General features: G+C 25.3%; 1 protein-coding gene across 2 annotated transcripts in view; it reads right to left on the reverse strand.

Moving 5' to 3' along the window:
* The window catches only part of LOC136071668 (4-aminobutyrate aminotransferase, mitochondrial-like), a 53,537-nt gene that overhangs the window by 25,715 nt on the left and 2,203 nt on the right, over positions 1-25,619 (reverse strand). The window contains exons 2-9 of one of the 2 annotated variants that reach the window (XM_065800747.1): positions 24,870-24,899; positions 24,462-24,490; positions 24,027-24,144; positions 16,437-16,486; positions 15,408-15,488; positions 13,720-13,812; positions 10,305-10,367; positions 5,142-5,205 (exon numbers count right to left, since the gene is read on the reverse strand). In XM_065800747.1, the coding sequence (XP_065656819.1) occupies positions 5,142-5,205; positions 10,305-10,367; positions 13,720-13,812; positions 15,408-15,488; positions 16,437-16,486; positions 24,027-24,132 (457 nt within the window). In that variant the 5' untranslated portion in view covers positions 24,133-24,144; positions 24,462-24,490; positions 24,870-24,899. The remainder of the gene's footprint in view (positions 1-5,141; positions 5,206-10,304; positions 10,368-13,719; positions 13,813-15,407; positions 15,489-16,436; positions 16,487-24,026; positions 24,145-24,461; positions 24,491-24,869; positions 24,900-25,619) is intronic. The other variant, XM_065800746.1, reaches the window with a different exon arrangement.

Below are 25,619 nucleotides of genomic sequence, written 5' to 3' on the forward strand. Positions count from 1 at the left end.
AAAAAAAAATTGAGTTTATATTTTTTTAATTAGAAATGGTTTATTATATTAAAAAAAATGTCCTGCAAAAAAAATGTCACTTCTGAAAGATTTTAAATATCATTACATAATTTTGCAAACTTTTGATTTTTTTTTTAATTAAATTCACAAACAATAATATTAATAAGGATATTATTTAGATTATTTTACATAGAGTTTTCTTGTTGTTGACCCTAAATTGTTGTATATCATTTTTCTAAATGTACAAATAAAAGATGCACATAAAAGATGGTGAAGCGGGCCTATATTGATTTATTTTTTTTTTTTTTTAAATTACAGATTTTTGTAAAACTTCCACAAAAGATCTTAAAAAACTTTGTTAGTTGCCTCCTAAAGCACTTCAGGAAAAATATTGAAAGGAAGACTAAGTAATTAAATTTCATAGACATGAATCAAAAACTTATAAAGTGTTTGTGTCACATAGTACCATAGCTAAAGTGTTATATAATACTATGGCTTAAATATATAAAGCACAGGCCTTCATAAAGCAAAGCACTTTTAACTACAATTTATTTTAAAAGAAAAAAAATTATAAAAAGTGATTGGCCAGTATTTCACTTTGATGATTTTGATTTTTTATTAATTTATTTTTTTATCACCAAAACTACTATAGTTATATTACTTAAGTCTTGTTTACCCTGACAGTCTTGTTTACTCTGACAGTCTTGTTTACACATGATGTCATATGTGATATTTTATATCCATCATTATTGATTGATTGTGTAACTCTTTAATTCCTCTAATTGAAACTTTTGTTGCAAGGTCTGAAACAATGTCATTTAAACTTCTTTGAATAACAAAAATTATTGTTTTTTTTTTCATAGATCGATTGTTGTCATAGTTGAGTTATTTGATATCAAGGAAGTATCAAAATTACATTTTTACTGAAGTTTCTTTAAACTTCTTAGTCATTGTAAAGTATGTGTAAATTGGAATGGAGCAGCAATTATAATCATTGTTATTTGCTAGAAACTACTACCATATGACTAAAAAACTTATAAACTAGTAAAATGTTAAAACTTTTTGTCAAACTTTTAATTTAGTTTTTATCAATTTCTATATCCTTAATGCTATGTAAAAATATTTTATGTTATGATGTTATGTTATATTGTTATATGTTATATTGTTATATGTTATATTGTTATATGTTATATTGTTATATGTTATATTGTTATATGTTATATTGTTATATGTTATATTATTATATGTTATATTGTTCTATGTTATATTGTTATATGTTATATTGTTATATGTTATATTGTTATATGTTATATTGTTATATGTTATATTGTTATATTGTTATATGTTATATTGTTGTATGTTATGATGTTTTATGTTATGATGTTATATGTTATGCTATATGTTATGATGTTATGCTATATGTTATGATGTTATGCTATATGTTATGATGTATGTTTCCTCATCTTATCGATGATGATAAGTTTCTTATTACTTTTAAATCTTTTTTGTTTCAACATCTCTACGTATTATTTGAACATTACTACGTAATTATTTGAACATTACTACGTAATTATTTGGACATTCAATAATTTTAAAAAATGAATAGAGACTTTAGTTAGCAATTTATTTTTTTATAACTTAAACCCCTGAAAAGAATTTTTTAATTTTTTAGGAAAAGGCTTTGCAAAGAGCAGAGAAAATTAGTTAAATTTATTTTAAGTGTCAATGTTTGAATAATTAAAAAATTATCAAAATTTACCACAAAAATAAATTGTTAAATTTAAAAAGAACATATATTTTAAGCTGAAGAAAATTTATAGACCTAAGAGAACTTTATAAGGTAAACAAGCTTTAAGTAACCTAGGTAACTCTATGTACACCAACTTCAATTATAAATGACCACATTTTTCAAATATTTAATTTAACAGGTTTTGTTTTGGTTTAATATTTTATGAAAGAGCCAAAGAACCCTAACTGACTTTACTAGAGGTGATTATGGCCAAGCTAATTGTATTCTAACTTGGCAGAGTTATTAAAAACTCTTGATTTCTGAAGTTTGGATTAGTAAAATATTTCACTAAGAAGTGGATCTAATAAATGCTGTAATGAAAATTACCTGGGTAACTAGTTTATTAGCAGAGATCTGACTAGGGCATAACAGATCTGGCAAAATAATTAGAATCCGGACCCTACCCAATTTTTCAAGATTTGGATCCAGAACCAAAACCGGATTTAATTTTAGCTTAAAAACAAATTAAAAAAATATTTCATTAATTCTTAAAATATATACATCAATAGTTAATTTTGTTAAAAAAATTCTTTATAGCATTTCATATCAACAAATCTATTTTAGTTTCAATTTTAATCAATTTTATTATTTTCGTAGTAACTTTTAAAAAAGCATAAGATATCAATAATGTTATCATTTAAGCTACTCCTAAGTTTGGTTACAAACAGTCTGCATGCACTAAAATTCGCTTACTCTCAACAGATGTTGATTGGATAGTTTTTAAACACTGAAATCAAGTCTCCAAATTAGAAGTACGTTTTTGTGTTGACTCAAAGACAGAAAATTCTTTATTAAGAGATTTTATACTGAGAACTTCATTATATAATTCTTGTTTTAGCTCAGTACTTTGTATAGCTTTTCCTAGCTGTGTTTTAATATCAAAATTTTCTTCTACTTGGATTTCAAAATCTACATTACTTTCGATACAATCTTCTTTGACTGCTTGAGGTAAAAGCTTTAGTAAAAGTTCTTTAGCTAACAATGTTAATGCTGATTTTTTTGACTTAACTCCAAAAGCATCTAAAGTACCAGATAATAGAAAACTAGGCTTATTTATATATCTTTTTAAAAATTGAAAAGTAATCTTTTATATTATTTTTAATCTTCTACTGAATTATTTTCAAATTCAATGTAGCCCATCTCTTCACCTTAATTAAGCTCTTCATTGTTGTCCTCACTATATGTGATTTAGTGGGTTGATTAAATCACCAAATTTAACCATAACAGATGCACCATCTGTAGTTGTATAACAACACCATTATCAAACTCCAGTTAGAATTCACTCGCCTTTTCACTTACTATCTCAACGGCTTTTTCAGATGACAACATGTACAAGTCCAAGATTATAAAAGATTCCATTTGTGTGCACAATAATATTCATATGACACATTTTAATTGATGTATATTCATCAGTTAAGCTAAATCTGATATTGTTAGCTTTCATATCTTTTAATTCAGCTGTTAATTGAGCCTTATTGTCTTTAGCATGATCCAGTAAAATATTTTAAATGGAAATCGAAGGTATTTTTTGTCCTTTAGCTAATGCAAATTTTCATAACCTCTTACTTTTAGCAACAGTGTTAAACGAAAGTCCACCAATAATTGATGGACCTTCATTTAATACAATTGATGATCAATTGCAATGAGATCTGTTAATATATTGGCAATAGTACCTTTTGCTTATGCAAAATTTCTGATATCTTTTCGTGATGAACTTTGAACTGTTTTTGTAGGATGTAATAATGGTAATTCTATTTTGTGCTTAATCTTTAGATGCTTTAGCATAACACAGCTTTTGTGTTATGCAAAAATTTTTTGTGCAGCTTCCTTAAGTTGTTACAACAATGTTAGAGGTTTTGCATAGAGCAGTTTCATTTACTTGGCACTTTAAAAAATACTCTCAAACAGGAGCGTTGCTTTTAAATTCCTGGAAAGCCATTTTAAAATTGTTTTTCTAAATTGCTTTGAAACATTATTATGCTTCAAAGTGCAACTGTTTTAAACTATTAGTAGGTTAAAATGGTATCCAACATCAACATTATAAAAAAGTAATTTTATGTAAAAAACCAAGAACTGAATATGTAAACCAAATAGATCCAGATCCTGATCTCAAAAAAATGGTACAGGTACCCAGGTATTCAGTTCCGGATCTTGGATCTGACTATGCTCTAGATCTGACTGATACCACAATGGCGAAAATAATAAAAATACTTGTTCAGCAATTTTCATTCAGATGTGGTCCACCTAAAAAAATTCTTGATTTTAACAGTTGGCTGAGTCTAATTATTTTGGCCCAAAAAACTCTTTTAACAGTTGGTATTTCTAAAGCATATTGAATGGATTAAAGGAAATCTGGTTACTGAAAGGATTTATAAAGCTACAGAAAGTTTAATTTTTTGAAAAAAATTCATGTAATGATCATAGATTTTGACAAAGATGATACAGATGATTGGTTTTTAATATTTTTTTTTTTTTTTTTGTTATTTCACCTCCCCAAGGCCCAGATGAGGAGGCTACTTAATTGTGGTTATAACCCTCTCTCAACTTTATAACTCCGAAACACGAACCTTGACGAACAAGGCCGCTGCGCGGAGAAACAAGTTGAGCGCGGTACTACCAGGGATGTGGTGGGGATCGAACTCGGAACCTCTCGCTTATGAAGCGAGCGCACTACCACTACACCACTATCGCATATGATGGCCAACAACGAGTGGAAAAATAAATGAATAAATGAAATTATTTATCCATAGCCAAGATAAAAATTTGTTTTTTAATTTTATTACACTTTTTATTGCACAAAAAACTCTTTTAACAGTTGGTATTTCAGTTTGTATTATTTAAGTTGGTATTTAACAGTTGGTATTATATTATTATTTAAGATGATACAGATGATTGGTTTTTGACATGATGGCCAACAATGAGTGGAATAATAAATAAATGAATGAAATTATCTATAGCCAATATAAAAATTTGTTTTTTAATTTCATTACACTTTTTATTGCACAAAAAATAATTTTTTCATTTTTCAAATAATTTTTGTTTATTAAAACCGATATAGTTAAATTTGAATTTGAAACAATGAAAAATTTAAAACAAACTTTGTTATCTCTTCGATCTCAACTTAATTACAAAATCAAATTTGATTAAAATAGATTTACAAATAAAGTGTGTATGGTACAATCAAGCAGGTAGTGGGCTCTAAAACAAATCTTTAATACCAAAATCTGAAATACCAATGCTGAAAACAATATCAGTCTATATAATAACAATATCAATCACTAAAGAAAGGTTTAAATATATTACTGTTAAACATAAACTAAAAGCTATAAAAATTTCTTTTTAAAATTCATACCAAAGGTTCGACCATGAAAACCAAGAGTGAAGGAAAGAAACACTAAATCTGGTGTACCTGGCAACTAAAAGAAAAGAAGTTGTATTAATAAATATATAGACATAAAAACACTCAAAAAGATCTTTCCTTCACCTGTAAGGAAAGAAATTACTCAAATTATGTGAAAGGAAGGAAATTAAAACCTTAGTTTAGACAAACTAAATTATCCATTAAATATATTTCCTCAAATCAAGAGAATTCAATCACAGCTCAACTGTAAAATAAGGAAATGTTTAAGAAATTTTACCTCATATTAAAAAAGAAACTTCACAGTTCTATTGCAACAAGGGAGACTTTGAGTCTCTTATCATTGTTATAAATAAATTCATCATTCATGCAGGAAAATAAGAAAACTTAAAAAAAAAATTTGAAGACATGAATTTTATGTCTTCAAATTTTTCTTTTTTTCCTATTTTTCTGCATTTTTTATTTTAATACCTTTAAATTACTTTTTTGGTAACTATTGAACTTCTTACGTTGGAATTTATTGGTAGCTCTTGCTTGGTATAACCAAACTATTATTTCAATAGTGGTGTTAAAATAGCAATGTATAAAAAAAATTTATTGTATTTTAAGTTTTACATGTGATGTATTAAATTATGTTACTATTCAACTTTTTCAAACTATATTCAATTAGCAATAAACTAACTGTAATTTTTTCTATCAAAATAGTTTATTGAAAACTGTCTTCATTTTACTTCTTTTTAATATGTGTTTTTTTATGCAGCTTTATTGTTGGAGTATCAGCTGTACGCACCTACACGATGCATACAGCTCCACATTGTATATCAGATCCACATTGTATATCAGGTCCACATTGTATATCAGCTCCACATTGTATATCAGCTCCACATTGTATATCAGCTCCACATTGTATATCAGACATTCTATATAAAGGAGTTAGCAGTTAAGTTTAAACTTAGGTTTTCATGTTTGTTATGATTTTACTTTTTGCTGTATAATGATTAAATCTGCATTTAATTTTTTACATTCTACTTATTAATATTGCAACAAATCAAAATTTTTTTGGTAGGTAATATTATAATACAAAAGTTAATAGTAATATCTATTGAAAACTGTTTTTTATTTAGTTGAGTATTCTTTTATTGATATTGATGGATTTGGGTGTTTAGTTCTTTGCATGTTTAACCAAGATCAATTAAAAAAAAAAGTGGTTGTGTACAAGTGCGATCAAAGCATAGCTGGATTCATATCACTAGGTTAGTATTTTTGTCTATTAGTTACATAATTCAGAAAAGATCTAAACTATCAAAATATTTTAAAACCCTATTTTAGTATGAGTTTACATTGTTTTGTCTGAGAAAAGTCCTTTGGTGCTGTAAACACAATTGTATGGCATTTAAAACAAGCACATGTTGTCTATGCACAAAATGATATGTGGCCATGTGGCCAAGGTGACTGTTCTAAAAGATGTTCCAGTTTTCAAAATTTATAAGTGCATATTTGCAAGTATCATCAGAATTTGTTATATGTAAAGAATACAGAATCTACATGTGACTTTTCTAGCCAATATTTATTTAATGATATAAATGATGTCTATACAGATGAGCAATTGAAATGCAGTGTAGATTCTGCAGATAATAGAGATAGAAGCAATATACAAGATAATATGCAGAAATTATTTGTTTTATTTATTGCTAAGATTTAAGCATGATCTAACATACTTTTGACAAATGAGCAATTTGTAACTGAAAGTGTAAAGAAACTACTGCAGGATTTGCTGTAGTTATCTTCAAAGCCTTTAAAGCATGTTCATCTATTTTTAAAGAACTGAATATTGATGAACATTTTGTCCAAAATCTTTATAAAGATCTTGCAACTGTGACTACATGTATTGATAAAGTTGATACAGAACATAAGCATATTTGATAAAAAATTATTTTTATATAGTTCCACAGCCAGTGTATCTTGGAGTAAGAAAAGAGAAATGCAAAGTGTCATTAGGTAGTTACAAAATGAAAGACATATGGGATACTGCTAAATACATACCTATTAAACTATTAAACTGATCATGGTTGCCAAGGTATGAGTCAAATATTGATATCAACAAATTAATTGGTGAATCAATCTGCTGTATGGAGCAAAACATTATCTTGCTGAAACATTGCACTATGGTTCCTAAGACCCGAATATATGGCATAAATTAATAACTTCAATTTAAATAACTAATGATTTTTATTTCTTAAGATAGGTAAACTGTTCTAAATATAATTTAACTAAATTTTATATTATTAATATATATATTATTAATATATATATTATTAATATATATATATATATATATATATATATATATATATATATATATATATATATATATATATATATATATATATATATATATATATATAATTCCTTTAGTATATATAATACATTTAGTATATTTAATAAAATTATATAAATTCAATATATAGATATATTTAATACAGTTATATTTTATTTAAATCTATTGTAAAGAAATATCATTAGATCAATTCATATTCAAAAATAAGCTAATTTCAAAAATATTTTACTATCCAATTAAATGAAATCTAAAAAGTTAACAGAAAGTCTTCAACAGAAGCTTCATTGTCGTAGTCGCCATCGCTTTCACTATCTTCTTTGCTTTTGATATGTTGATGTTGCGAGGTATTGGATGGCATTTCTGTTAGTAAACTGAATACCTCAGAACAAGGAGAGAACTTACAATGGTTCTGGAATCTTCTGTATAAATTAATACTGGAAATGATAGGATCTGAGATATCTAAGGTTCTATGAAAAAAAGATTTTTCTCTGTGCTGGTTTTGCATGCATAAAATTGTCTATTATTATTATAAATCATGTTTATAAATTTTATGTCTTGCTTCAGGTCTTTCTTTACCAAACTAACCAATTGGAAGTATTGCATTTTCTAGAATTTGTCTGCCATATACTAAAACTTTGTCATAAATAAAGTAAAGCTGATTTAAATTTTTTTATTATTAGTTAAAAAAATTGTAAATCCTTTTAAAGTTTTAAAGTTAAGATCTTATTATCTTCTGAGTTCAAACCATTTCAGATATACCATTTGTTCTAAATGCGAATTTACATTTCCAAATCTCTTTGTAATCAGGAAACAAATTATAATTTTGATAACAGCTCCTAGTCTAATGTTTTGATATTGTTGTTAAAGTGGAATCCAAAATTAATTTTAGTGCTTCTTCTGCTGTATAGTGTACTGTTTCTTTTTTTTGGTGAAAATATAGTTTTTTTAATTTTAGTTGACCAAGATTATTTTAAAACCAATACTAAATCACATTTCTTTTGCTGAAGTGCAATACCTTTTTAATACTTAAAAAAAATAGGTTTTTGCCAAAAATCAGGTCTCAGAAACCATAGTGCATTGTCTAATTGAAAGTTTTGAAATAAATCACAACTAGACATGAACAAATTTTCCTAAATGCCACAATACCCATACTAGTTTAATCTTTATAAATTTTATGGTAACCTACATACGAGCCAAATATGCATTCCCATGACAACAGAGCTTTTTGATACAAGTTAATATGTGTCAAACAAAAAATGTTTTTTTTCTCTGTTAGCAAAATAACTTTTTTTTTTTCTAGCAAAAAAAAAAAAACACTTTCTCTGATAGCAATATCAAAATAGGAAAGATGATAAAATACAAATAAAGATGCCTAAAGATGATAATGCTTTTCTGTTGAACAGTTGAAATTAAAAATATCTGGACTTTTTTGTTATTGGCAATCAGTTGAAAACATCAACATCAACTTTCTGTTCTGCCTACAAGCAAATTATTGATACTTAAGTTGCATCTACTTAGCGTATAAAGTTGTCATTATATGTTGACATTTGGAAGTATGAGATTTATCTTGACATTACTGCACACAATCACTTGACCAAAATTTAATCTTTTGACAAGTTTGCATCACTTAAGGAGACACAGAATTTTGTATAAGATCTGCACCAATCAGATTGCAGATGCAGAATTTATAAAAAAATTAATATTGAATTTTAAATTTTACATTTTTTTAAAATTTTACTAAAAGTTTATAAAATGCTAAAAGCTTTTCTATTTATATATTTAATTCAGAAAACTAATTAAAATATAATAATTTAAAAGGAAGCAAATAGTTTAAAAAATAAATAAAAATTTAATAAAAAAACTTCTGTTGGAATTTTTATGTTTTTTTTTAAATTGTATTCATGGAGATTCTTTTAAAATGAAAAGATTTATTTCAATACATTTTAATTCCAATTCAAGTTCCTTAATTAGAGTCAAATTTTTTTCTATAATATTGACAGAGACATGTTGATAGAATTTTTAGATTGACATGTCTGCAACACATTATTTACAAAAAGACACATGATTTATAAAACACATGATTTATAAAAACACCTGATTTATAAAAAGCAAAACAAGTGAGTAATGTAAAAGTAAACTTAGTGAATTGAAAGAGTAAACTATGTGAATTATTCTTCTCAAAATGAAATCACTTTGATAAAAATAATTGAAGTATATCCCAAGATAAGAGAGCAGAAATGAGATCTTAAAGAAGAAGGTGCATGGAAATATGAAATGTGAAAAACATAAAGAAAAACTTTCTAGTAGTACTTGATAAAGAACACAGAAAAACAAAGGATAATGATGATAGAAAGCTGAACTGCAATATTATACATCTATCCATTTGTCTAATTTGTATTCTTGTATAATGATAGTAAGAATGTCCCTATTTATTTCTGGAGGCAGAAACTAATTGCATGCAATAAAAATTAAATAAGGAAAACAAATTGCATACAGTTACAAGCAATAATCTTTAAAGAATGTTAACAAATTGTATATACTTAAATGCAACACTTAAATGCAACACTTAAATGCAACAAACTTTAATGCAACACTTAAATGCAACAAACTTTAATGCAACACTTAAATGCAACAAACTTTAATGAATGGTAACAATTAACAAATTGCATACAGCAAATTTTGAATATTAGTAATTTAACAAAGAAGCTTTCTATGATAGAAAGACATGATAAAAATTTAGAAACTGTTTTCATTTTTGAACAAGAAAAATTTGATATTTTGTTTAATAAACTTTAGTAAATTTTGTGTAAGAAACATACCTCTTGAGCCATGCATGTTGACAACTCATTCTCAGAAGGTATATCAGTGCCTCGTTGGTCATTCTAAAATAAAATGTATATATAAATGTATATATAAAATGTATATATATATATATATATATATATATATATATATATATATATATATATATATATATATATATATATGTCACCTGAATTAGTCCTAATTAAATTTTAATATACAATAAAATCACCAATCAAGAGTTTGGGTCGGAAATCAATATAAAGAACATTAAATACCACAAATTTTTGTTTTATCTACCTTTTTTTGGCAAACTGTTTAGATAAATGTCAACATTTTAATACTTAGTGTATAATAACAGGTGTTCACTTAAATAACAAGTGTTCACTTAAATAACATGTGTTCACTTAAATAAGGGCAATAACATATTTTATTTATTATAATTTAATTATACTATATACTAATGTTTTTTTAAAAAATGCTTGAATATTGTTTTTTTTTTTTTTTAATATTTGTTTAGATTTTAGGTCTTATTATTTCTTATTTTAGAAAATGAAAGCAAAGCAAATGACAGTTCTAGAGCTTGAGTACATGATCTATTTAGAAAATAAATATAAAGGTAATAAATGTACTGTAGAACATTTTTTACCTTTATGACAAGCAGAGAAAATTGCAAAATCAACTATATACAGTATAATCCAACATGCAAATAAAGAATCTGACCATCTTAGAAGTCATGGATCAGGACCAACTTAGATGGATCAAAAAACCTATTTAAAAAAAAGGCTATTAAAATGCCTCTGAAAAAGTTGAAAAACTTAAAACTAATGTTTCATTAGCATGATGGAGTATCCTTTCGTTTTTTTCATGTCATAAATAATTATATTCTTAAATAGAAACCACTCCTCACTCAGCACTATAAAAAAAAAACTTCAAAACTAGAGACTTCTTCTACTTCTAATGCAAACTTCTAATTCAGTTTTTTTTTTGAAAGAAATTGTGTTAATGGAAACAAGGCACTTGTTGGCAAAGTTGTCCTTTTGCATAGATAGCTCCTTGTTTCCACCATTGCTAAATAAGACCTAATTAGGTGAGATTAACCAACTAGTAGTGGTACCACAGATGGCTAACAATTTGTTACATGCTGTGTAAGTACGGCTATAGATAAAAAAAATTATTTAAACAAATGTATTAAAAAAAAAAATTATTCCATTCATCCGTAAGCATCATTCAGCTAAAGCATATGTATTCTGGCCTGATTCAGCTAAAGCATATGTATTCTGGCCTGATTCAGCTAAAGCATATGTATTCTGGCTTGATTTAACATCATCACACATCATCTCAAAAACAGTTGCAAAGTACCCAACCAAGAAAAAAGCACATAATGTCGAGAAGGTGAGAATAAACCTGCTAACTTACCAGAATGTCATCTTTTTGAAAATTTTCATAGTATTTTGAAAGGTCTTTCCTTCAACAATAACTGGCAAGCAAAAAATCTTATAAAACTACGTTGGGGTTAAATGACGATTAAGTGCTGCCTTAAAAAATTAATACTGAGCTCATACAGAAATTAGCTCAATGTTTACCAGGTCTAGTGGATAATGTCAGAGGGAATAGTTTAATTGAAAATAATAAAATATATAAAAACTAGAATAAAAATATATTTTAAAACACATTTTATTTTACTTAATATCTTATGGGAGTTATATTTTTTTAAATCCAGTTCCATTTTTAAGTTGTGACTTTTAAAAGCTGGAATTTGAAGCAATGACTGTTAGAAGCTAGAATTTGAAGCAATATACATATTACTATGATTATTTTAAAGGATCAAAAAAATATATAACAAAAACCTCTGCATTATATTTGAGCCTACCTTAATCATTAAAAAAATATATTTTTTATTATTTATCATTATTTTGTTCCATTTTAAACTTAATTTATTCTTTGATAACATTGCTAATGTAAACCATTCTTTGTTTTCAAAATACTTATAAGATTAAAGTAAATTAGAAATCGCTAACAATATTGTTGCATTACTATTATAATATTTATTACACACTAATATTATGCTATTTAACATATATATTATATTATAATTAGTATAACATTAGTAAAAACCAAAACCTTTTAATTATGACCAACATCAACCAAAATATTTGAAACACCTAACTAGATCTTTAAACCTTGACAAACATCAACCAAAACTATTTCAATTAGTTAAAAAATCTAAAATTTCAAAACTTATAAAACCTTTCCTAACCAAACTCATTTTTAGAACATTTTGAACAGCTTTTTTTGGTTGATTTTTGTCAAGGAAGTCACAAATATTTTTTTAACTTTAATCAAAACTTTATTAAGGATGATCAGGAGCACACTATATTTTCATCATCAAAGAAAACTATTGTCAAAATTAAAGTTTTGATATTATCACGTTTTTCATTAAATTTAAAACATCAATAAACCTAACTAAACTAAACTCCATTGATCACTGTTTAATGTATTTCATGTACAAAACAAAGTTTTTGTTGTATCAAAGAGTAATCAATAACTTTTTTCATTACAGAAGCATCATCAATTAGCAAGTAACCTATATCATTAAAAACATTTTAAGTGATTAGCATGGCAGACTAGCTTTTAGAGAGTAGATTTAAACAATAAATTGAATTATGTAATTTTGTTGTTCAAATTCAAAACTACAAAATCATCCATTGAAATAAAGATTTATAATCATAAATGTGGTAGTAGTGTAGTGCTATGGTAGTGGTGCAGTGGTGTGGTAGTGGTGCAGTGGTGGTGGTCAAAAGCAAGAGATACAGCATCACAATAACATAATGCAGTTTTACAAGCAAACAAAATTTGTTAAAAATCCAGGTTGAGCAGGTGATACTTCTGATTCATCCTCAGATGAAATCTCAGATGGAATTTACTTTCTCATTCCTGAATAGAGAATTGTACTTGAACAACCATACGAAGAAAAGCATGTATTGTACTACAAAACTGATGTTTGCTGATTAAATTCTTTACCATTTTGTTCTTTTTTAATTTAAAAATTCATTTATTACAGAAAAAGCCCTAATACTAGGCGTAGGTGTAAACTCTAAAATTAGCTAGACAGTTGTAAACTGTAAAACTAAATAGACATAAATGCAAACTCTAAAATTAACTAGACAGATGTACCTGTAAAACTAACTAGACATAGATATAACCTCTAAAATAAACTAGACAGATGTAAACTCTTAAATAAACTACACATAGATGTAAACTCTAAAATTAACTAGACAAATTACATTTAAAAAAAAAGTTCTAATTATCTGTGCATAATACTTTTGAAAAGTAAATGAAAAAAAAGATGCTGTAAACTACTTGAAAATTAAAATATTATTTACCGTGTAACTTATTTACAGTGTATTTTACTTGAAAAAAATTATTTACCCTGTATTTTATGGCTGCTGCTTTTAATGCATTTTCAACTGAGCATGAACCACACATCATAGTTTGAACATAATCAAGACCTTTGGGTTTAATCTAAAAAAATTTTAAAACAATAAAAGTATAACTCAAGAAACATGAGTTACCAAGGTAACAAGTTAAAACAATACAAGTTTTAGTTTAACTAAGACTGGTTTCTTTTTTCCTTATATATATATATATATATATATATATATATATATATATATATATATATATATATATATATATATATATATAATATATATATATATATATATATAATCAAAATATATATAAAAAAATCAAAAGGGGAGTGCAGAATGACAATAAAAATCAATATGTTGTAAGATCCAAATAAAATTAAGTAGTGGACTAATGTAGGTAAAACTCCATCCTAAGGCCCACAATATATTCACCAATGATGTTTCAGAGAGCTTGATAAAAAATACCATCACACACCATTCTTGCTATCTTTATTGCCGTCTGTATCTTAATCTTATCGTTATCATTTTGTTATTTTGTGTTTTAAATGTGTCCCTGTGTTGTTTGTGCCTTGTTACCTCGGTATTTTGTGTTTCATATCATATTAATATAACTGTTACACATAAGTTAGTAAACTTTCAAAGTTTACAAACTTATTGTTGTATTAAACAAAGTTAAAAAACAAATTGAAATCGAACTTTTCTGGTTGTTGAATAAGTTTGTTAACTGTACTTATTGAATGTCAGCAGACAATGTTGTCAAAATGTTGCCAAAATCAGCTTATTGAACTTTAAAAATAAAGTGAATATTTACAAAACACTAAAATAATTACAACTTATTTTAAAATGTTACTTAACTGTTTTTTAAATGTTAATTAATATTAAGAGAAACCTACAAAAGACGTATCACTGATACTTTATTTGACAAAAATCGTAATTTTTTTAAGTAACTTAGCATATCGTAAATATTTAAAATATTTGATAATAATTTTTATTTTTTTATTTTTTACAAAACCTAAACTTTGCTAAAGATTATTTTTGACAATAAAATTTAGATAATGAGGTTATAATTATGCATCACAGTTTTAAATGACTTTATAATTTAAATTATAAAATGAATCAGTGAATAAAATGATTTAGTTAAAGTATAAATAGATTCAATTAAAGTGTTTTGTTGATTTCAAAAATAGATCTACAAATAGAACTTGATCAACAATCTTTGAAATCGGCTTTCAATGCTTCTAGACAGATGAGGTTATAAATCTGCACTGCATTGTATTAAGGCATACATGTATTTTTAAAAACGATACATTTAAATCTATTAATTCGTCAGTTATTTTTATAAGCTAAAAATAATAATAACAATAACTTGGAAATTATATTTCATTTTTAAGACCATTTCTTAAAGTGTACAAATATAAATTGTATAAATTACCAGAAGGGCATACTTAAAAAGTGTGCCTTTCTTATTACAGAAAAAGCTCTAATAAGTGCAAAGTGAATAAACTGTATAAATATATATACATACACTAAACATACACTGCACTTACACTACGCAGAATCAAAAATTGGCATAAAGATAAAGATTAGCATAACTACAGATAACTTCAAAATTTTAAAATGTTTAAAAAACATGTTGACAATAAAATGATTTTAAATATATTTTTATTTTAAATAAACATTTCTTACTTTTAAAAGAGTGTCAGTTAGAGAACTATATAAATCAGATGGAGGTAAATTACCCAATGATGGCCGATTGACCATCATCGTCTAAAAAAATTATTTTAAATAATATATAAAAAATATATATATATGTATAAATACATATATATATATACACATATATATATATACACATATATATATAATATATATAATATATATATATATTATATATATATACATATATATATATAATATATATATATATATATATATATATATATATATATATATATATATATATATATATATATATATACATACATACATACATATATATATATATATATATATATTTATATATATATATATATATATATATATATATATATATATATATATATATATATATATATATATATATATATATATATATATATATATATATATATATATATATATATATATATCAGGCCTTGTTATAAAGAGTCGGGTGAAAAGCATTTTACTACGGTCGCTGACCTTTTAAAATAAAAAAATTATTGGTTATTTGCAAAACTTTTAATATGTATTAAAGAAATTTAAAAAAATCATTGTATTCATTTAGTTATAGACAGATTATGATTGTGTCAGATGTTGAGAAAATAAATATTTTTATATTTTTAAAAAACTGGAATCCAAGTAAACTTTCAATAACATTACATAATAACATTTCTACATTCTATTGAGTTAATTATTCATTTAAATTAGTTTTGCGGTAATTTAGTAAACTGCGGTAGTTCAAAGTCGATGACAATAAATATGAAAACCAAATAAAAACAACATATAAAGTCAATAACTCTATTTATGCACATTTGTGTAATTGACGTCAATTACGCAAATGTGCTAAGCAACTTTTATTCATAAAAAACACTTATATATATATATATATATATATATATATATATATATATATATATATATATATATATATATATAAAATTTTCGTTGATATTAAAAGAGTAATTATAGATATTAGAAAAATATATATTACTAAATACTTAAATTTATGTTCACCTTAATTAAAGGCGACGACATAGCTTCAAGCAAAGCAGGATGGTTGTAACCTATTATTTTAAATACAAAAAAAAAAAAATAAACTTTTTTCTATTAAAATATTTTAAAATATTGGCAACTACTAAAACTATAAGCTTAAACAATGCTGTGTATCCATATTACCCATAGTGCAAGTGTATACTAACCTTAGTCATGTATCCAAGATTCCATGATTTTAAAGGTTTAATGTGAAATGCAATCTTAGGTCAAACACAATTGCTAACCCTTGTCAACATAAGCTAAGCCTTGAAAACATCTAGGGCATAAACATCCAAGGACCTTAAGTCTCAGATTGAAAACATCCAGGGACCTTAAGTCACAGATTTTGCTGATTTTTAAACCACTTAAAGATTTTAGTTAATTATAAACATCCTGAAAATTTTATCATCTAATTTTAATAGGTTCCAAAGATATTTTAAGTTTGCCTCCAACCAACAAAAATCCGCCATTTTTAAAAATGGTTTTGGTCCTAGTTTCTGTTATATGTGTGTTGGAAAGCTGAAAACTTGTACCTTAACATATTTTGGGCCAACGAATCCAATGAAACAACTTTAAATATTTAAAAACGAGCATAACACCTAAAATTTAAATGTTTACCACAATTTTACTGGGGCGAGTCCAATCACAAAAAGGCCAATTCTTTGTAATTTTATCGAATCTGATCCTAAAAAATTATAGTTTCTAAGGTAATAGAAAAAATAAAATCATCTTCAAATATACTTAAATTTATTACTTTTAAAACATTAGTTTTATATTGATCAAACTAAGACAAATAAACTTAAAAAAAAAAGGCTCCAAAACATATAGAGCACTTGGAAAGAAGTTTAAGAAACAAAAGTAATATACAAAATTTAAAAACTCAAAAAAAATTAAAATTTATTAGTTATAGTGTTATAATCATTTATATCAATGTTATATGTTTGCCCTGATTTTGTTGTTGGGACTTAGATTACTTGCAAATTTGTTGTTGGGACTTTGATTACTGCAATTAAACTCGACAATGGTACCCAACAGATAACCTCTCTGTGGCCAAATGAAGTTTTGAGAAGAACCGTGAGGGTGCATAAACTTAATTTGAATATCATTTGTTGTAATATCTATCTCTGTAACCATGCCTATCCACCAAAAGGAATCGTACTTGCATGCAACAGAATCATTTAGGTTTGGTACAATTAAAACATCAGACGTTACTGCTTTTGACAATATAAATCTGTCAACGCATTGATGTTTGCTTGTTCTTTTAAAACTAATTTCAAATTTTGAAATGGGTATATAATGATGACAACTTCTGGTACCTGGAACAGTCTTTCCTGTTTCAAATCGCTCCTTTAGTTGCTGTCGCCTTGAATTAACTGTTTCTTTGGTAATTTTATATAATACTATTGTGTTTATATTGGTGATACAAAAATAAAGCATATCATCAACTGTCAATATTTGGTTTTCTAATGATCTTCGCAAACTTGCTCTTGCTGTTATTCTTTTAACCATACCACCTATCCCATCACAAGTGGATTTTCCATGGCTGGTTGCAAAAAATACCCAATCAGCTGTAATCTGGAAATCTTCCTTATGGTGGCATAGATTTATAAAGTTTTTATAGTTTTTATAATGAGCAGAACATCCATCAGAAAAATGATAAATTTTATTGATACCAACTAAATATTCTTTAATGTACTCTACAATTTTCTTTTGAAATTCATACACAAAGCATGTACTATGATCATTGTCATCACTTATAAAACAGAATGACTTATGCTGAATATTGGTTTTAAAAATTTCCTTAAAATATATAACAACAGGATGTAGTGTACATTGTTGTTTATTCCAATGATAACTTGGTATTTCATCCTGTATAAAAATTGATAGTTCTCGGCAAAATCTGCCTGTATAATACATTCATTGTAACCTAAATTATTTTTTAGCTCATTCAAATAGCGAGTTTGGCATTTAGCAATATATGAATGTGAAGTTAGTTGAATAATGTGAGAAACAACTAGTTCTTTATATTCAAATAAGTTAACTGTCTGAGTAATTAATTGTGATCTATCAGTACATTGCCATTGATTAAATTGAATTTCTTCTTCTTTGTCAGTCTCAATTAACTCCTCATCTAAAAATGCCTTTAAGTTATCATAACCTGGACATTTAGCACATCTATGAACCGTGCATTCATTATAGTTTGTATCATAAACTAATTTTGACATTAAATCTTTGTATGTAACATTCCATTGGATAGCATTTAAAAGCAATATTGAGTTTTGATGGTAAATACAAACACATACACAGTGTGTACTGTTTGGCCCCATAATAATACACCATTTTGGGCGCAAACTACAAAACTTTGAAAATCCTATTTTAAAATTAGTATATTTACTTTTAAAATCAATATAAACCTCATGAAGGTTGCTCAACAATAATCTTTTTTGTTGTGGAGGACCACTTTTAACCTTAACACAATCTTTTTTACCAGACATAATTCTAGAATGTTCATCTTGTTGAAAAAAATCTTGAACCAAAGCTGTAAGAAAGTCAGGTATTTTTTTGCCTATTTTCTTATCAGGTATAGCAAGAATTCCGTTTTCACTTTTAAGTTTCCTAGCATGTCATATAAGATGTTCAGAAACTTCAAAATATTCTGAAGCGTATTTTTTAGACCAAGATTCAGGTGTAAGTGTTAATTTTAAATTTTTTTCAACTTTAGGTTTTTCTTTCATTAAAATTGTCAAATAATCAAGATCATTTGCTTTTTTTTTATCTCTAGGATGACTGGGAAAAGTTGAGGCTACACTTAAGTTATCTATATTTACTCCATAAGCACTTGCTACTCCTTCCATTTTTGAGTAGGCTTTGACTAATTTACTTTTTGCTGTTACAACCCGTTGATGCTTTGCGACTCCATGAAATTTAATTGGTGAGACTTCAATTGATATTAAAGAGTTGTCTAACTGTTGTTTATTACAAGATTTATCTTTAACAAATGATACATCATCATCAATTTCACACTCCATTTCATTATCAGAAACTTCATCATAATTTGACAAAAACAGTATACATGAGCGACAAAATTTCCATCCTGGTTTACAGTCTAGATTTTTGGATTTAAGGTTACGAGCCATTTCAAGAGATATAGTTGTTTGACCTAAAATAAAATCATTAACTTTTAATATATATATATATATATATATATATATATATATATATATATATATATATATATATATATATATATATATATATATATATATATATATATATATATATATATATATCTATATATATATATATATATATATATATATATATATATATATATATATATATATATATATATATATATATATATATATATATATATATATATATATATATATATATATATATATAATGAAATTGTAAATGTAAAATAAGAATTGTAAATGTAAAATGAGAATTGTAATTTTGTTAAATGATTTTCAACTGATTTATAATTGCTCTGTTCTTTTAAGAACATTGAGCACTCTATTTTGTAGAATACATTTTAAAATTGTTTATATATATATATATATATATATATATATATATATATATATATATATATATATATATATATATATATATATATATATATATATATATATATATATATATATATATATATATATATATATATATATACTTATATTTGGAGGTCTGGCTTGCTTGAGACTACATCATACGAAGAGATAAAAACTATTTGTTATCATCATGAGCAGGTTTTAGGACCAATATTTCTACTAAAGAATGATATGTGTTGTGATGTTTTAAAAAGACACAAAAAGAGGGTAAAGGTAATATATATATATATATATATATATATATATATATATATATATATATATATATATATATATATATATATATATATATATATATATATATATTACCTTTAACCTTCTTTTTGTGTCTTTTTAAAACATCACAACACTTATCATTCTTTAGTAGAAATATTGGTCCTAAATCCTGCTCATGATGATAACAAATAGTTTTTTATCTCTTCGTATGATGTAGTCTCAAGCAAGCCAGACCTCCAAATATAAGTATCTTGAAAATCCTTTTCTAGATTACATAAAATTTTTAATCCTTGTTTTCGAACAAAACATATTTTGTGACATTCATCATTTAAAATATTTCCAAATCCACAAAATTCCATTTTATCAATATACTTTTATTTATTATCCTTAAAAAAAGATGTATAAAAAATGTATAATTCATTCAATGTGTTCATGGGGTCAAGGTTGTTCAGGATTAGAAAATTTCACATCATTAATGAGCATTCTAACTTTAATTTTACAACATTATAAACATTTCTAAATAATAAAACTACTAAAAAGCAGAAACAGCAAGTTTAAACAACAATCTTAAAGAACATTTCAATATAGCCGAAACTGTTTCAGTTAAAAAACTGTCAAATTAAACCTTTTTTTTTTCTCTTTTAATTTATCAAAATACCTGTTTTTCAGCACTAAATTTAAGTAGATTTGACCATGTTTTTATTTCTGCTTTAGAAAAGACCACTCTCCAATTCTTTGTAATAACTATAACTTAAATATTCAGGACAAATTAAAAAAAAAAAAAATCGAGCTACATCGACATTTTTGTGATTGGATTCGCCCCAGTAAAATTGTGGTAAACATTTAAACATTTAGGTGTTATGTTTGTTTTTAAATATTTTAAGTTGTTTCATTGGATTCATTGGCCCAAAATATGTAAAGGTACAAATTTTCAGCTTTCCAACACCCATATAACAGAAACTAGGACCAAAACCATCTTTAAAAATGGCGGATTTTAGTTGGTTGGAGGCAAACTTAAAATAGCTATATGTTTAGAACCTATTGAAATTAGATGATAAAACTTTCAGGATGTTCATAATTCACTAAAATTTTTAAGTGGTTTAAAAATCAGCAAAATCTGAGACGTAAGGTTGCATTTTCAAAAAAAATTGGATGTTTTCACATGGAATCACCCTTGTGTATTATAGTTTGATTCCTATATGTTGACTTTAATTTATATTTTTGAATCAATACTTGATCAAAACCAAAGTAAATTTTTTTTATTTTGTTTATTTTATTTCATTAAACTAAAAGTTTAATTAACAGACTTTAACAAAAATTAAAATTGATAAAAAAATAACTTATTTCATAAAAACAATTTCAAAAAATTCTATATTACTTAATCGGTGAATCAGATTTCACATTTAAAAGCAAGTTCTCCAAAAACATCACATTGCAGCGCATACAATCTTTTGTATAATGCATTTAAAACACTGTATCCAGAGATGATTAACTCCCTGATCAGGGAAGAAAATATTTCAACTACTTTTTTTGTAGAAATTAAAGAAGTATAACTAACAAAAAGTATAACAATTGAAGATTGTAAAAAACTTTTGTCAACGAGTTAAAAAGTCTATAACCTAAAATTTAGGCAAGCAAGTAAAATAATATTTATAACAAATATCTAGAATCAATCTAAACTATTGATCATCATTTAAAATAATAATATTTGGTAAACAAAGCTCATGCATGTAAAGAAAGCAAAGAAAAAAATTAAGTTTAACTAAATAAAAATTCCTTTTAATTATACAACATCATTTTCAGTATATATCAAAAGACATATAAGTTGAGTCAACTTAGAACTTTGTTCCAGATCAAATGAGATTTTTTTACAAAGCAGATTGACTGTTGTAATAATTTATTATACATTACGTATAGAGTATTCATTACGTATAGAGTATTCATTACGTATATTAGAGTATTCATTACGTAGAGTATTCATTACATAGAGTATTCATTACATAGAGTATTCATTACATAGAGTATTCATTACATAGAGTATTCATTACATAGAGTATTCATTACGTATAGAGTATTCATTACGTATAGAGTATACATTACGTATAGAGTAACCCTGACGGATTACGTATAGAGTATAGAGTCATTTTTATAATTTTTATTCAAAAAAAATTTTTTGATAAAAAAGTCTCTTTCAAAAAGAAGATTGATCATTTTTCCACTGAAAGCATAATTTCTCACAAAAAAAATTTAAAAGTCAGTTGGTCAAATGGTGCAAAAGTCAGATGGTTTTAACGGTCAGATGGTCCAACTAACTAACCAATAGAATTTTTTAATGACTACTCAAAATTAAACAATTACTGATGTTTCTGTTTTTTAGCTGTGTACCTTGATTACAAAAAAGTGTTAATAAATTTTGTTTTTGTTGTTCTCACTGCTGTTGTTGTTTTTCCCGTTTTGTTCCTTTTTGTTCCTGTTACTCTTTTTTTTTTTGTACTCTTTTTTGTTGTTACTTGCTTTTGCTATTTATTTTTTTTTGCTATATAGTTTTTATTTCTACTTGCTCTTTTAAACATGAATATTTTGTTTATATATATGAAACAATTGCCCAAAAGCAATTTTTATAAAAATATGACATAAATGATAAAATATGACACAATTAAGGCCATGTGGCTAAGATTTTTTTCGGTTCATTTTTTTTTTGTTCCATTTTAAACTCGAAACTATCAATTCATACTTTTTCGGTTCAATTTGAAATTTTTTTGGATTACTTTGGTTCGGTTTCTGTTCTGAAAAATAAATTGTTTGGAGATTATTTATTTCATCAATTTAGAATGACTGATTTTTAAAACTACTGAAGAACACTATAAACTATTTTTTATCCTTTTAATGTTTTTTTTTATATATATATAAATTCAACAGATAAAATAATCTTCTCAACATTTTTAACCCTGGGCAGTGGTAAATACCTGGGCAGTGCAAACTGCCCAGGTATTTACCACTGAAGCAGCAAACTAAAACTTATTTTTTTGTTGCTGATTTTTCTCAAAAATGAACAATTTCTGAGCACAATTTAGTTGCTGCTGAAACCCTGTGTGCAGAAACTCTGCGTGCTGAAATTTCTCGTTAAAATTATAACTGCTTCTATTTTACTCATATTTTACAAGACCAGTGTATAAAAAAACTTTTAAAACTCTTTTGGTTCTCATTTACCTTTATTTGGTTACCATTTTAGTTCTCAACATATGTTCATAATTTCACAACAACACTGATCTTCATAATAACTTATTTATTATTATTTTTCGTGTTTTCATTATTACCTTTTTCACTTTGCTTTTCTGTGGTTTGAAAATTCTCAAATTAAATAGCTAAAATATTTTATTTGATAATTTAGTTTTAAATAATTTTTTGGTTATTTTAACACTTTGATATTGGTTTTTTCAGGGTTTTTCAGTTTCGGTTGAGATTTTTTTAATTTTTTTAAATAAGAGATTAGCTTGATTTGGTTTTTTTTAGTTAGATTTTCACCCAAAAAATGGTTAACCATGTGGCTTTAGGCTCGATGATAATTACTATCTGAGAAACTAAATATTTATTATACACAGTTAAACACATACCTAAAATATGAAGGCCTAAAAACTTGAAAAAAAAAGGTTTTGTCGATCACATTCACGTGTCCATTATAGCTACAAAATGTGGTTATAATAAAGAAAATTACATTTTTAAAAATAAAAAATATAAAAACCCAGTGGTAATGATGCTATTTGTTGGTAAACATCAAGAAGAACATTTCCATCTACATCAGCAATGTAGTTTCCTCTTGATTTTTCATAGTCCACAAAAAATTGCATAGCAGCACTTTGCTAAAAATAAAAAAAAATTAAAGAGTTATAAATTTATTTTCTAATCATTGTTTTAATTATTTATATAAATTCTTTTTAACAAAATTATATCTAAATATTCAAATTATATCTAAATATTTAAAAACTTTGTAAAATAAAAACATTAAATAGACATAAATATAAGTAAAACATATTTGATTAAATAAATTTTTTAAATAATTAAAATAAAGCTTTATATTAAATAATATAAACAGGACATTATAAATAACAAATGAAAAACACATTACAAATGTCTTTGTAGATAAAAAGAACCTATAACTAATGGACAAAAAACTTACTATAAATATCTTTGTTCTTAGATCTATAACTAATAGACAAAAATACTATAAATTTATGAAAACAAAAGTTACTAATAAATTTATTTGTTATTTTAGTGGTAAATTCTATAAATATCACTGTTCTTAGAATATTTAATAAAGACACAAATATCATGTAAATAATTCTTTTAGTGACTAATAAACTCTAACTATTTGAAAAAAATATATACAATAAAATAATATATACAATAAAATAATATATACGATAAAATAATATATACTATAAAATAATATATACAATAAAATAATATATACAATAAAATAAATCTAATTTGTATATAACATCTAATTTGTATTACCTTTTTAAAAAAACTACTCAATAAGTAAAAAGTAATAAAGATAACTTTATATATAAATATTGCTACTTACCCCTATAAAATCCATTTCTTTACACTTCATCTAAAATAAACAAACTTATGAATGAAAAAAGATATATATTAATAAAAAACTAACCATAAAACAAAGTCATATCTCTTTGACCTTTTCTTTTTTAAATTAATTTACTTCAAACAGCTGCAAGCAACAGCTATTTAAGCTGGGAGTCATTAGGATACATAACATTGTTAAAGAGAAAGAATACAGTTGAGAGAAGAGCTTAAAAACTGTAAACTATATGAGTTAGGAAAACAGGAAGATGGGAGAGAATTCCAAAGAATTAATGTGCAAGGAAAAGAATTCCATACTATTAATGTGTGAGGGCGAAAATTCCAATTTACTAATGTGCGAGGAAGTGAATTCAAAGCATTGGAATAAGCAAGGAAAAAAAGAAATAAACAAAAAGAAAGAAACTTACTGATGCAATGGATCTTGGTTGATGGAACAAGAGATAATAGTTCATTTGAGCAGCAACCATTATAGTGTATGTGGAAAAGAGAAAAAGATCCAACTTTACAATGATGGGACAGAAGTTCGAGTTGAGCAAGTCCAACTACTTTTACAATGCATTTTTGTCTTGAAAAGCAACAAAACCAGACCAAATGTGACAACTTTTAGTCAACTAACAGCCCAAATGTGACAACAGTATTTCATAAGGAAATAAGAAAATGGTAAGCAAGATAAAGTGATGCAACCTTAACTGATGCTACTTTTGCAATAGATTGTATATATAGTTTCAATGAG

The sequence above is a fragment of the Hydra vulgaris genome, chromosome 07, assembly GCF_038396675.1.
Source record: "Hydra vulgaris chromosome 07, alternate assembly HydraT2T_AEP".
NCBI classification, from domain to species: Eukaryota; Metazoa; Cnidaria; class Hydrozoa; order Anthoathecata; family Hydridae; genus Hydra; species Hydra vulgaris.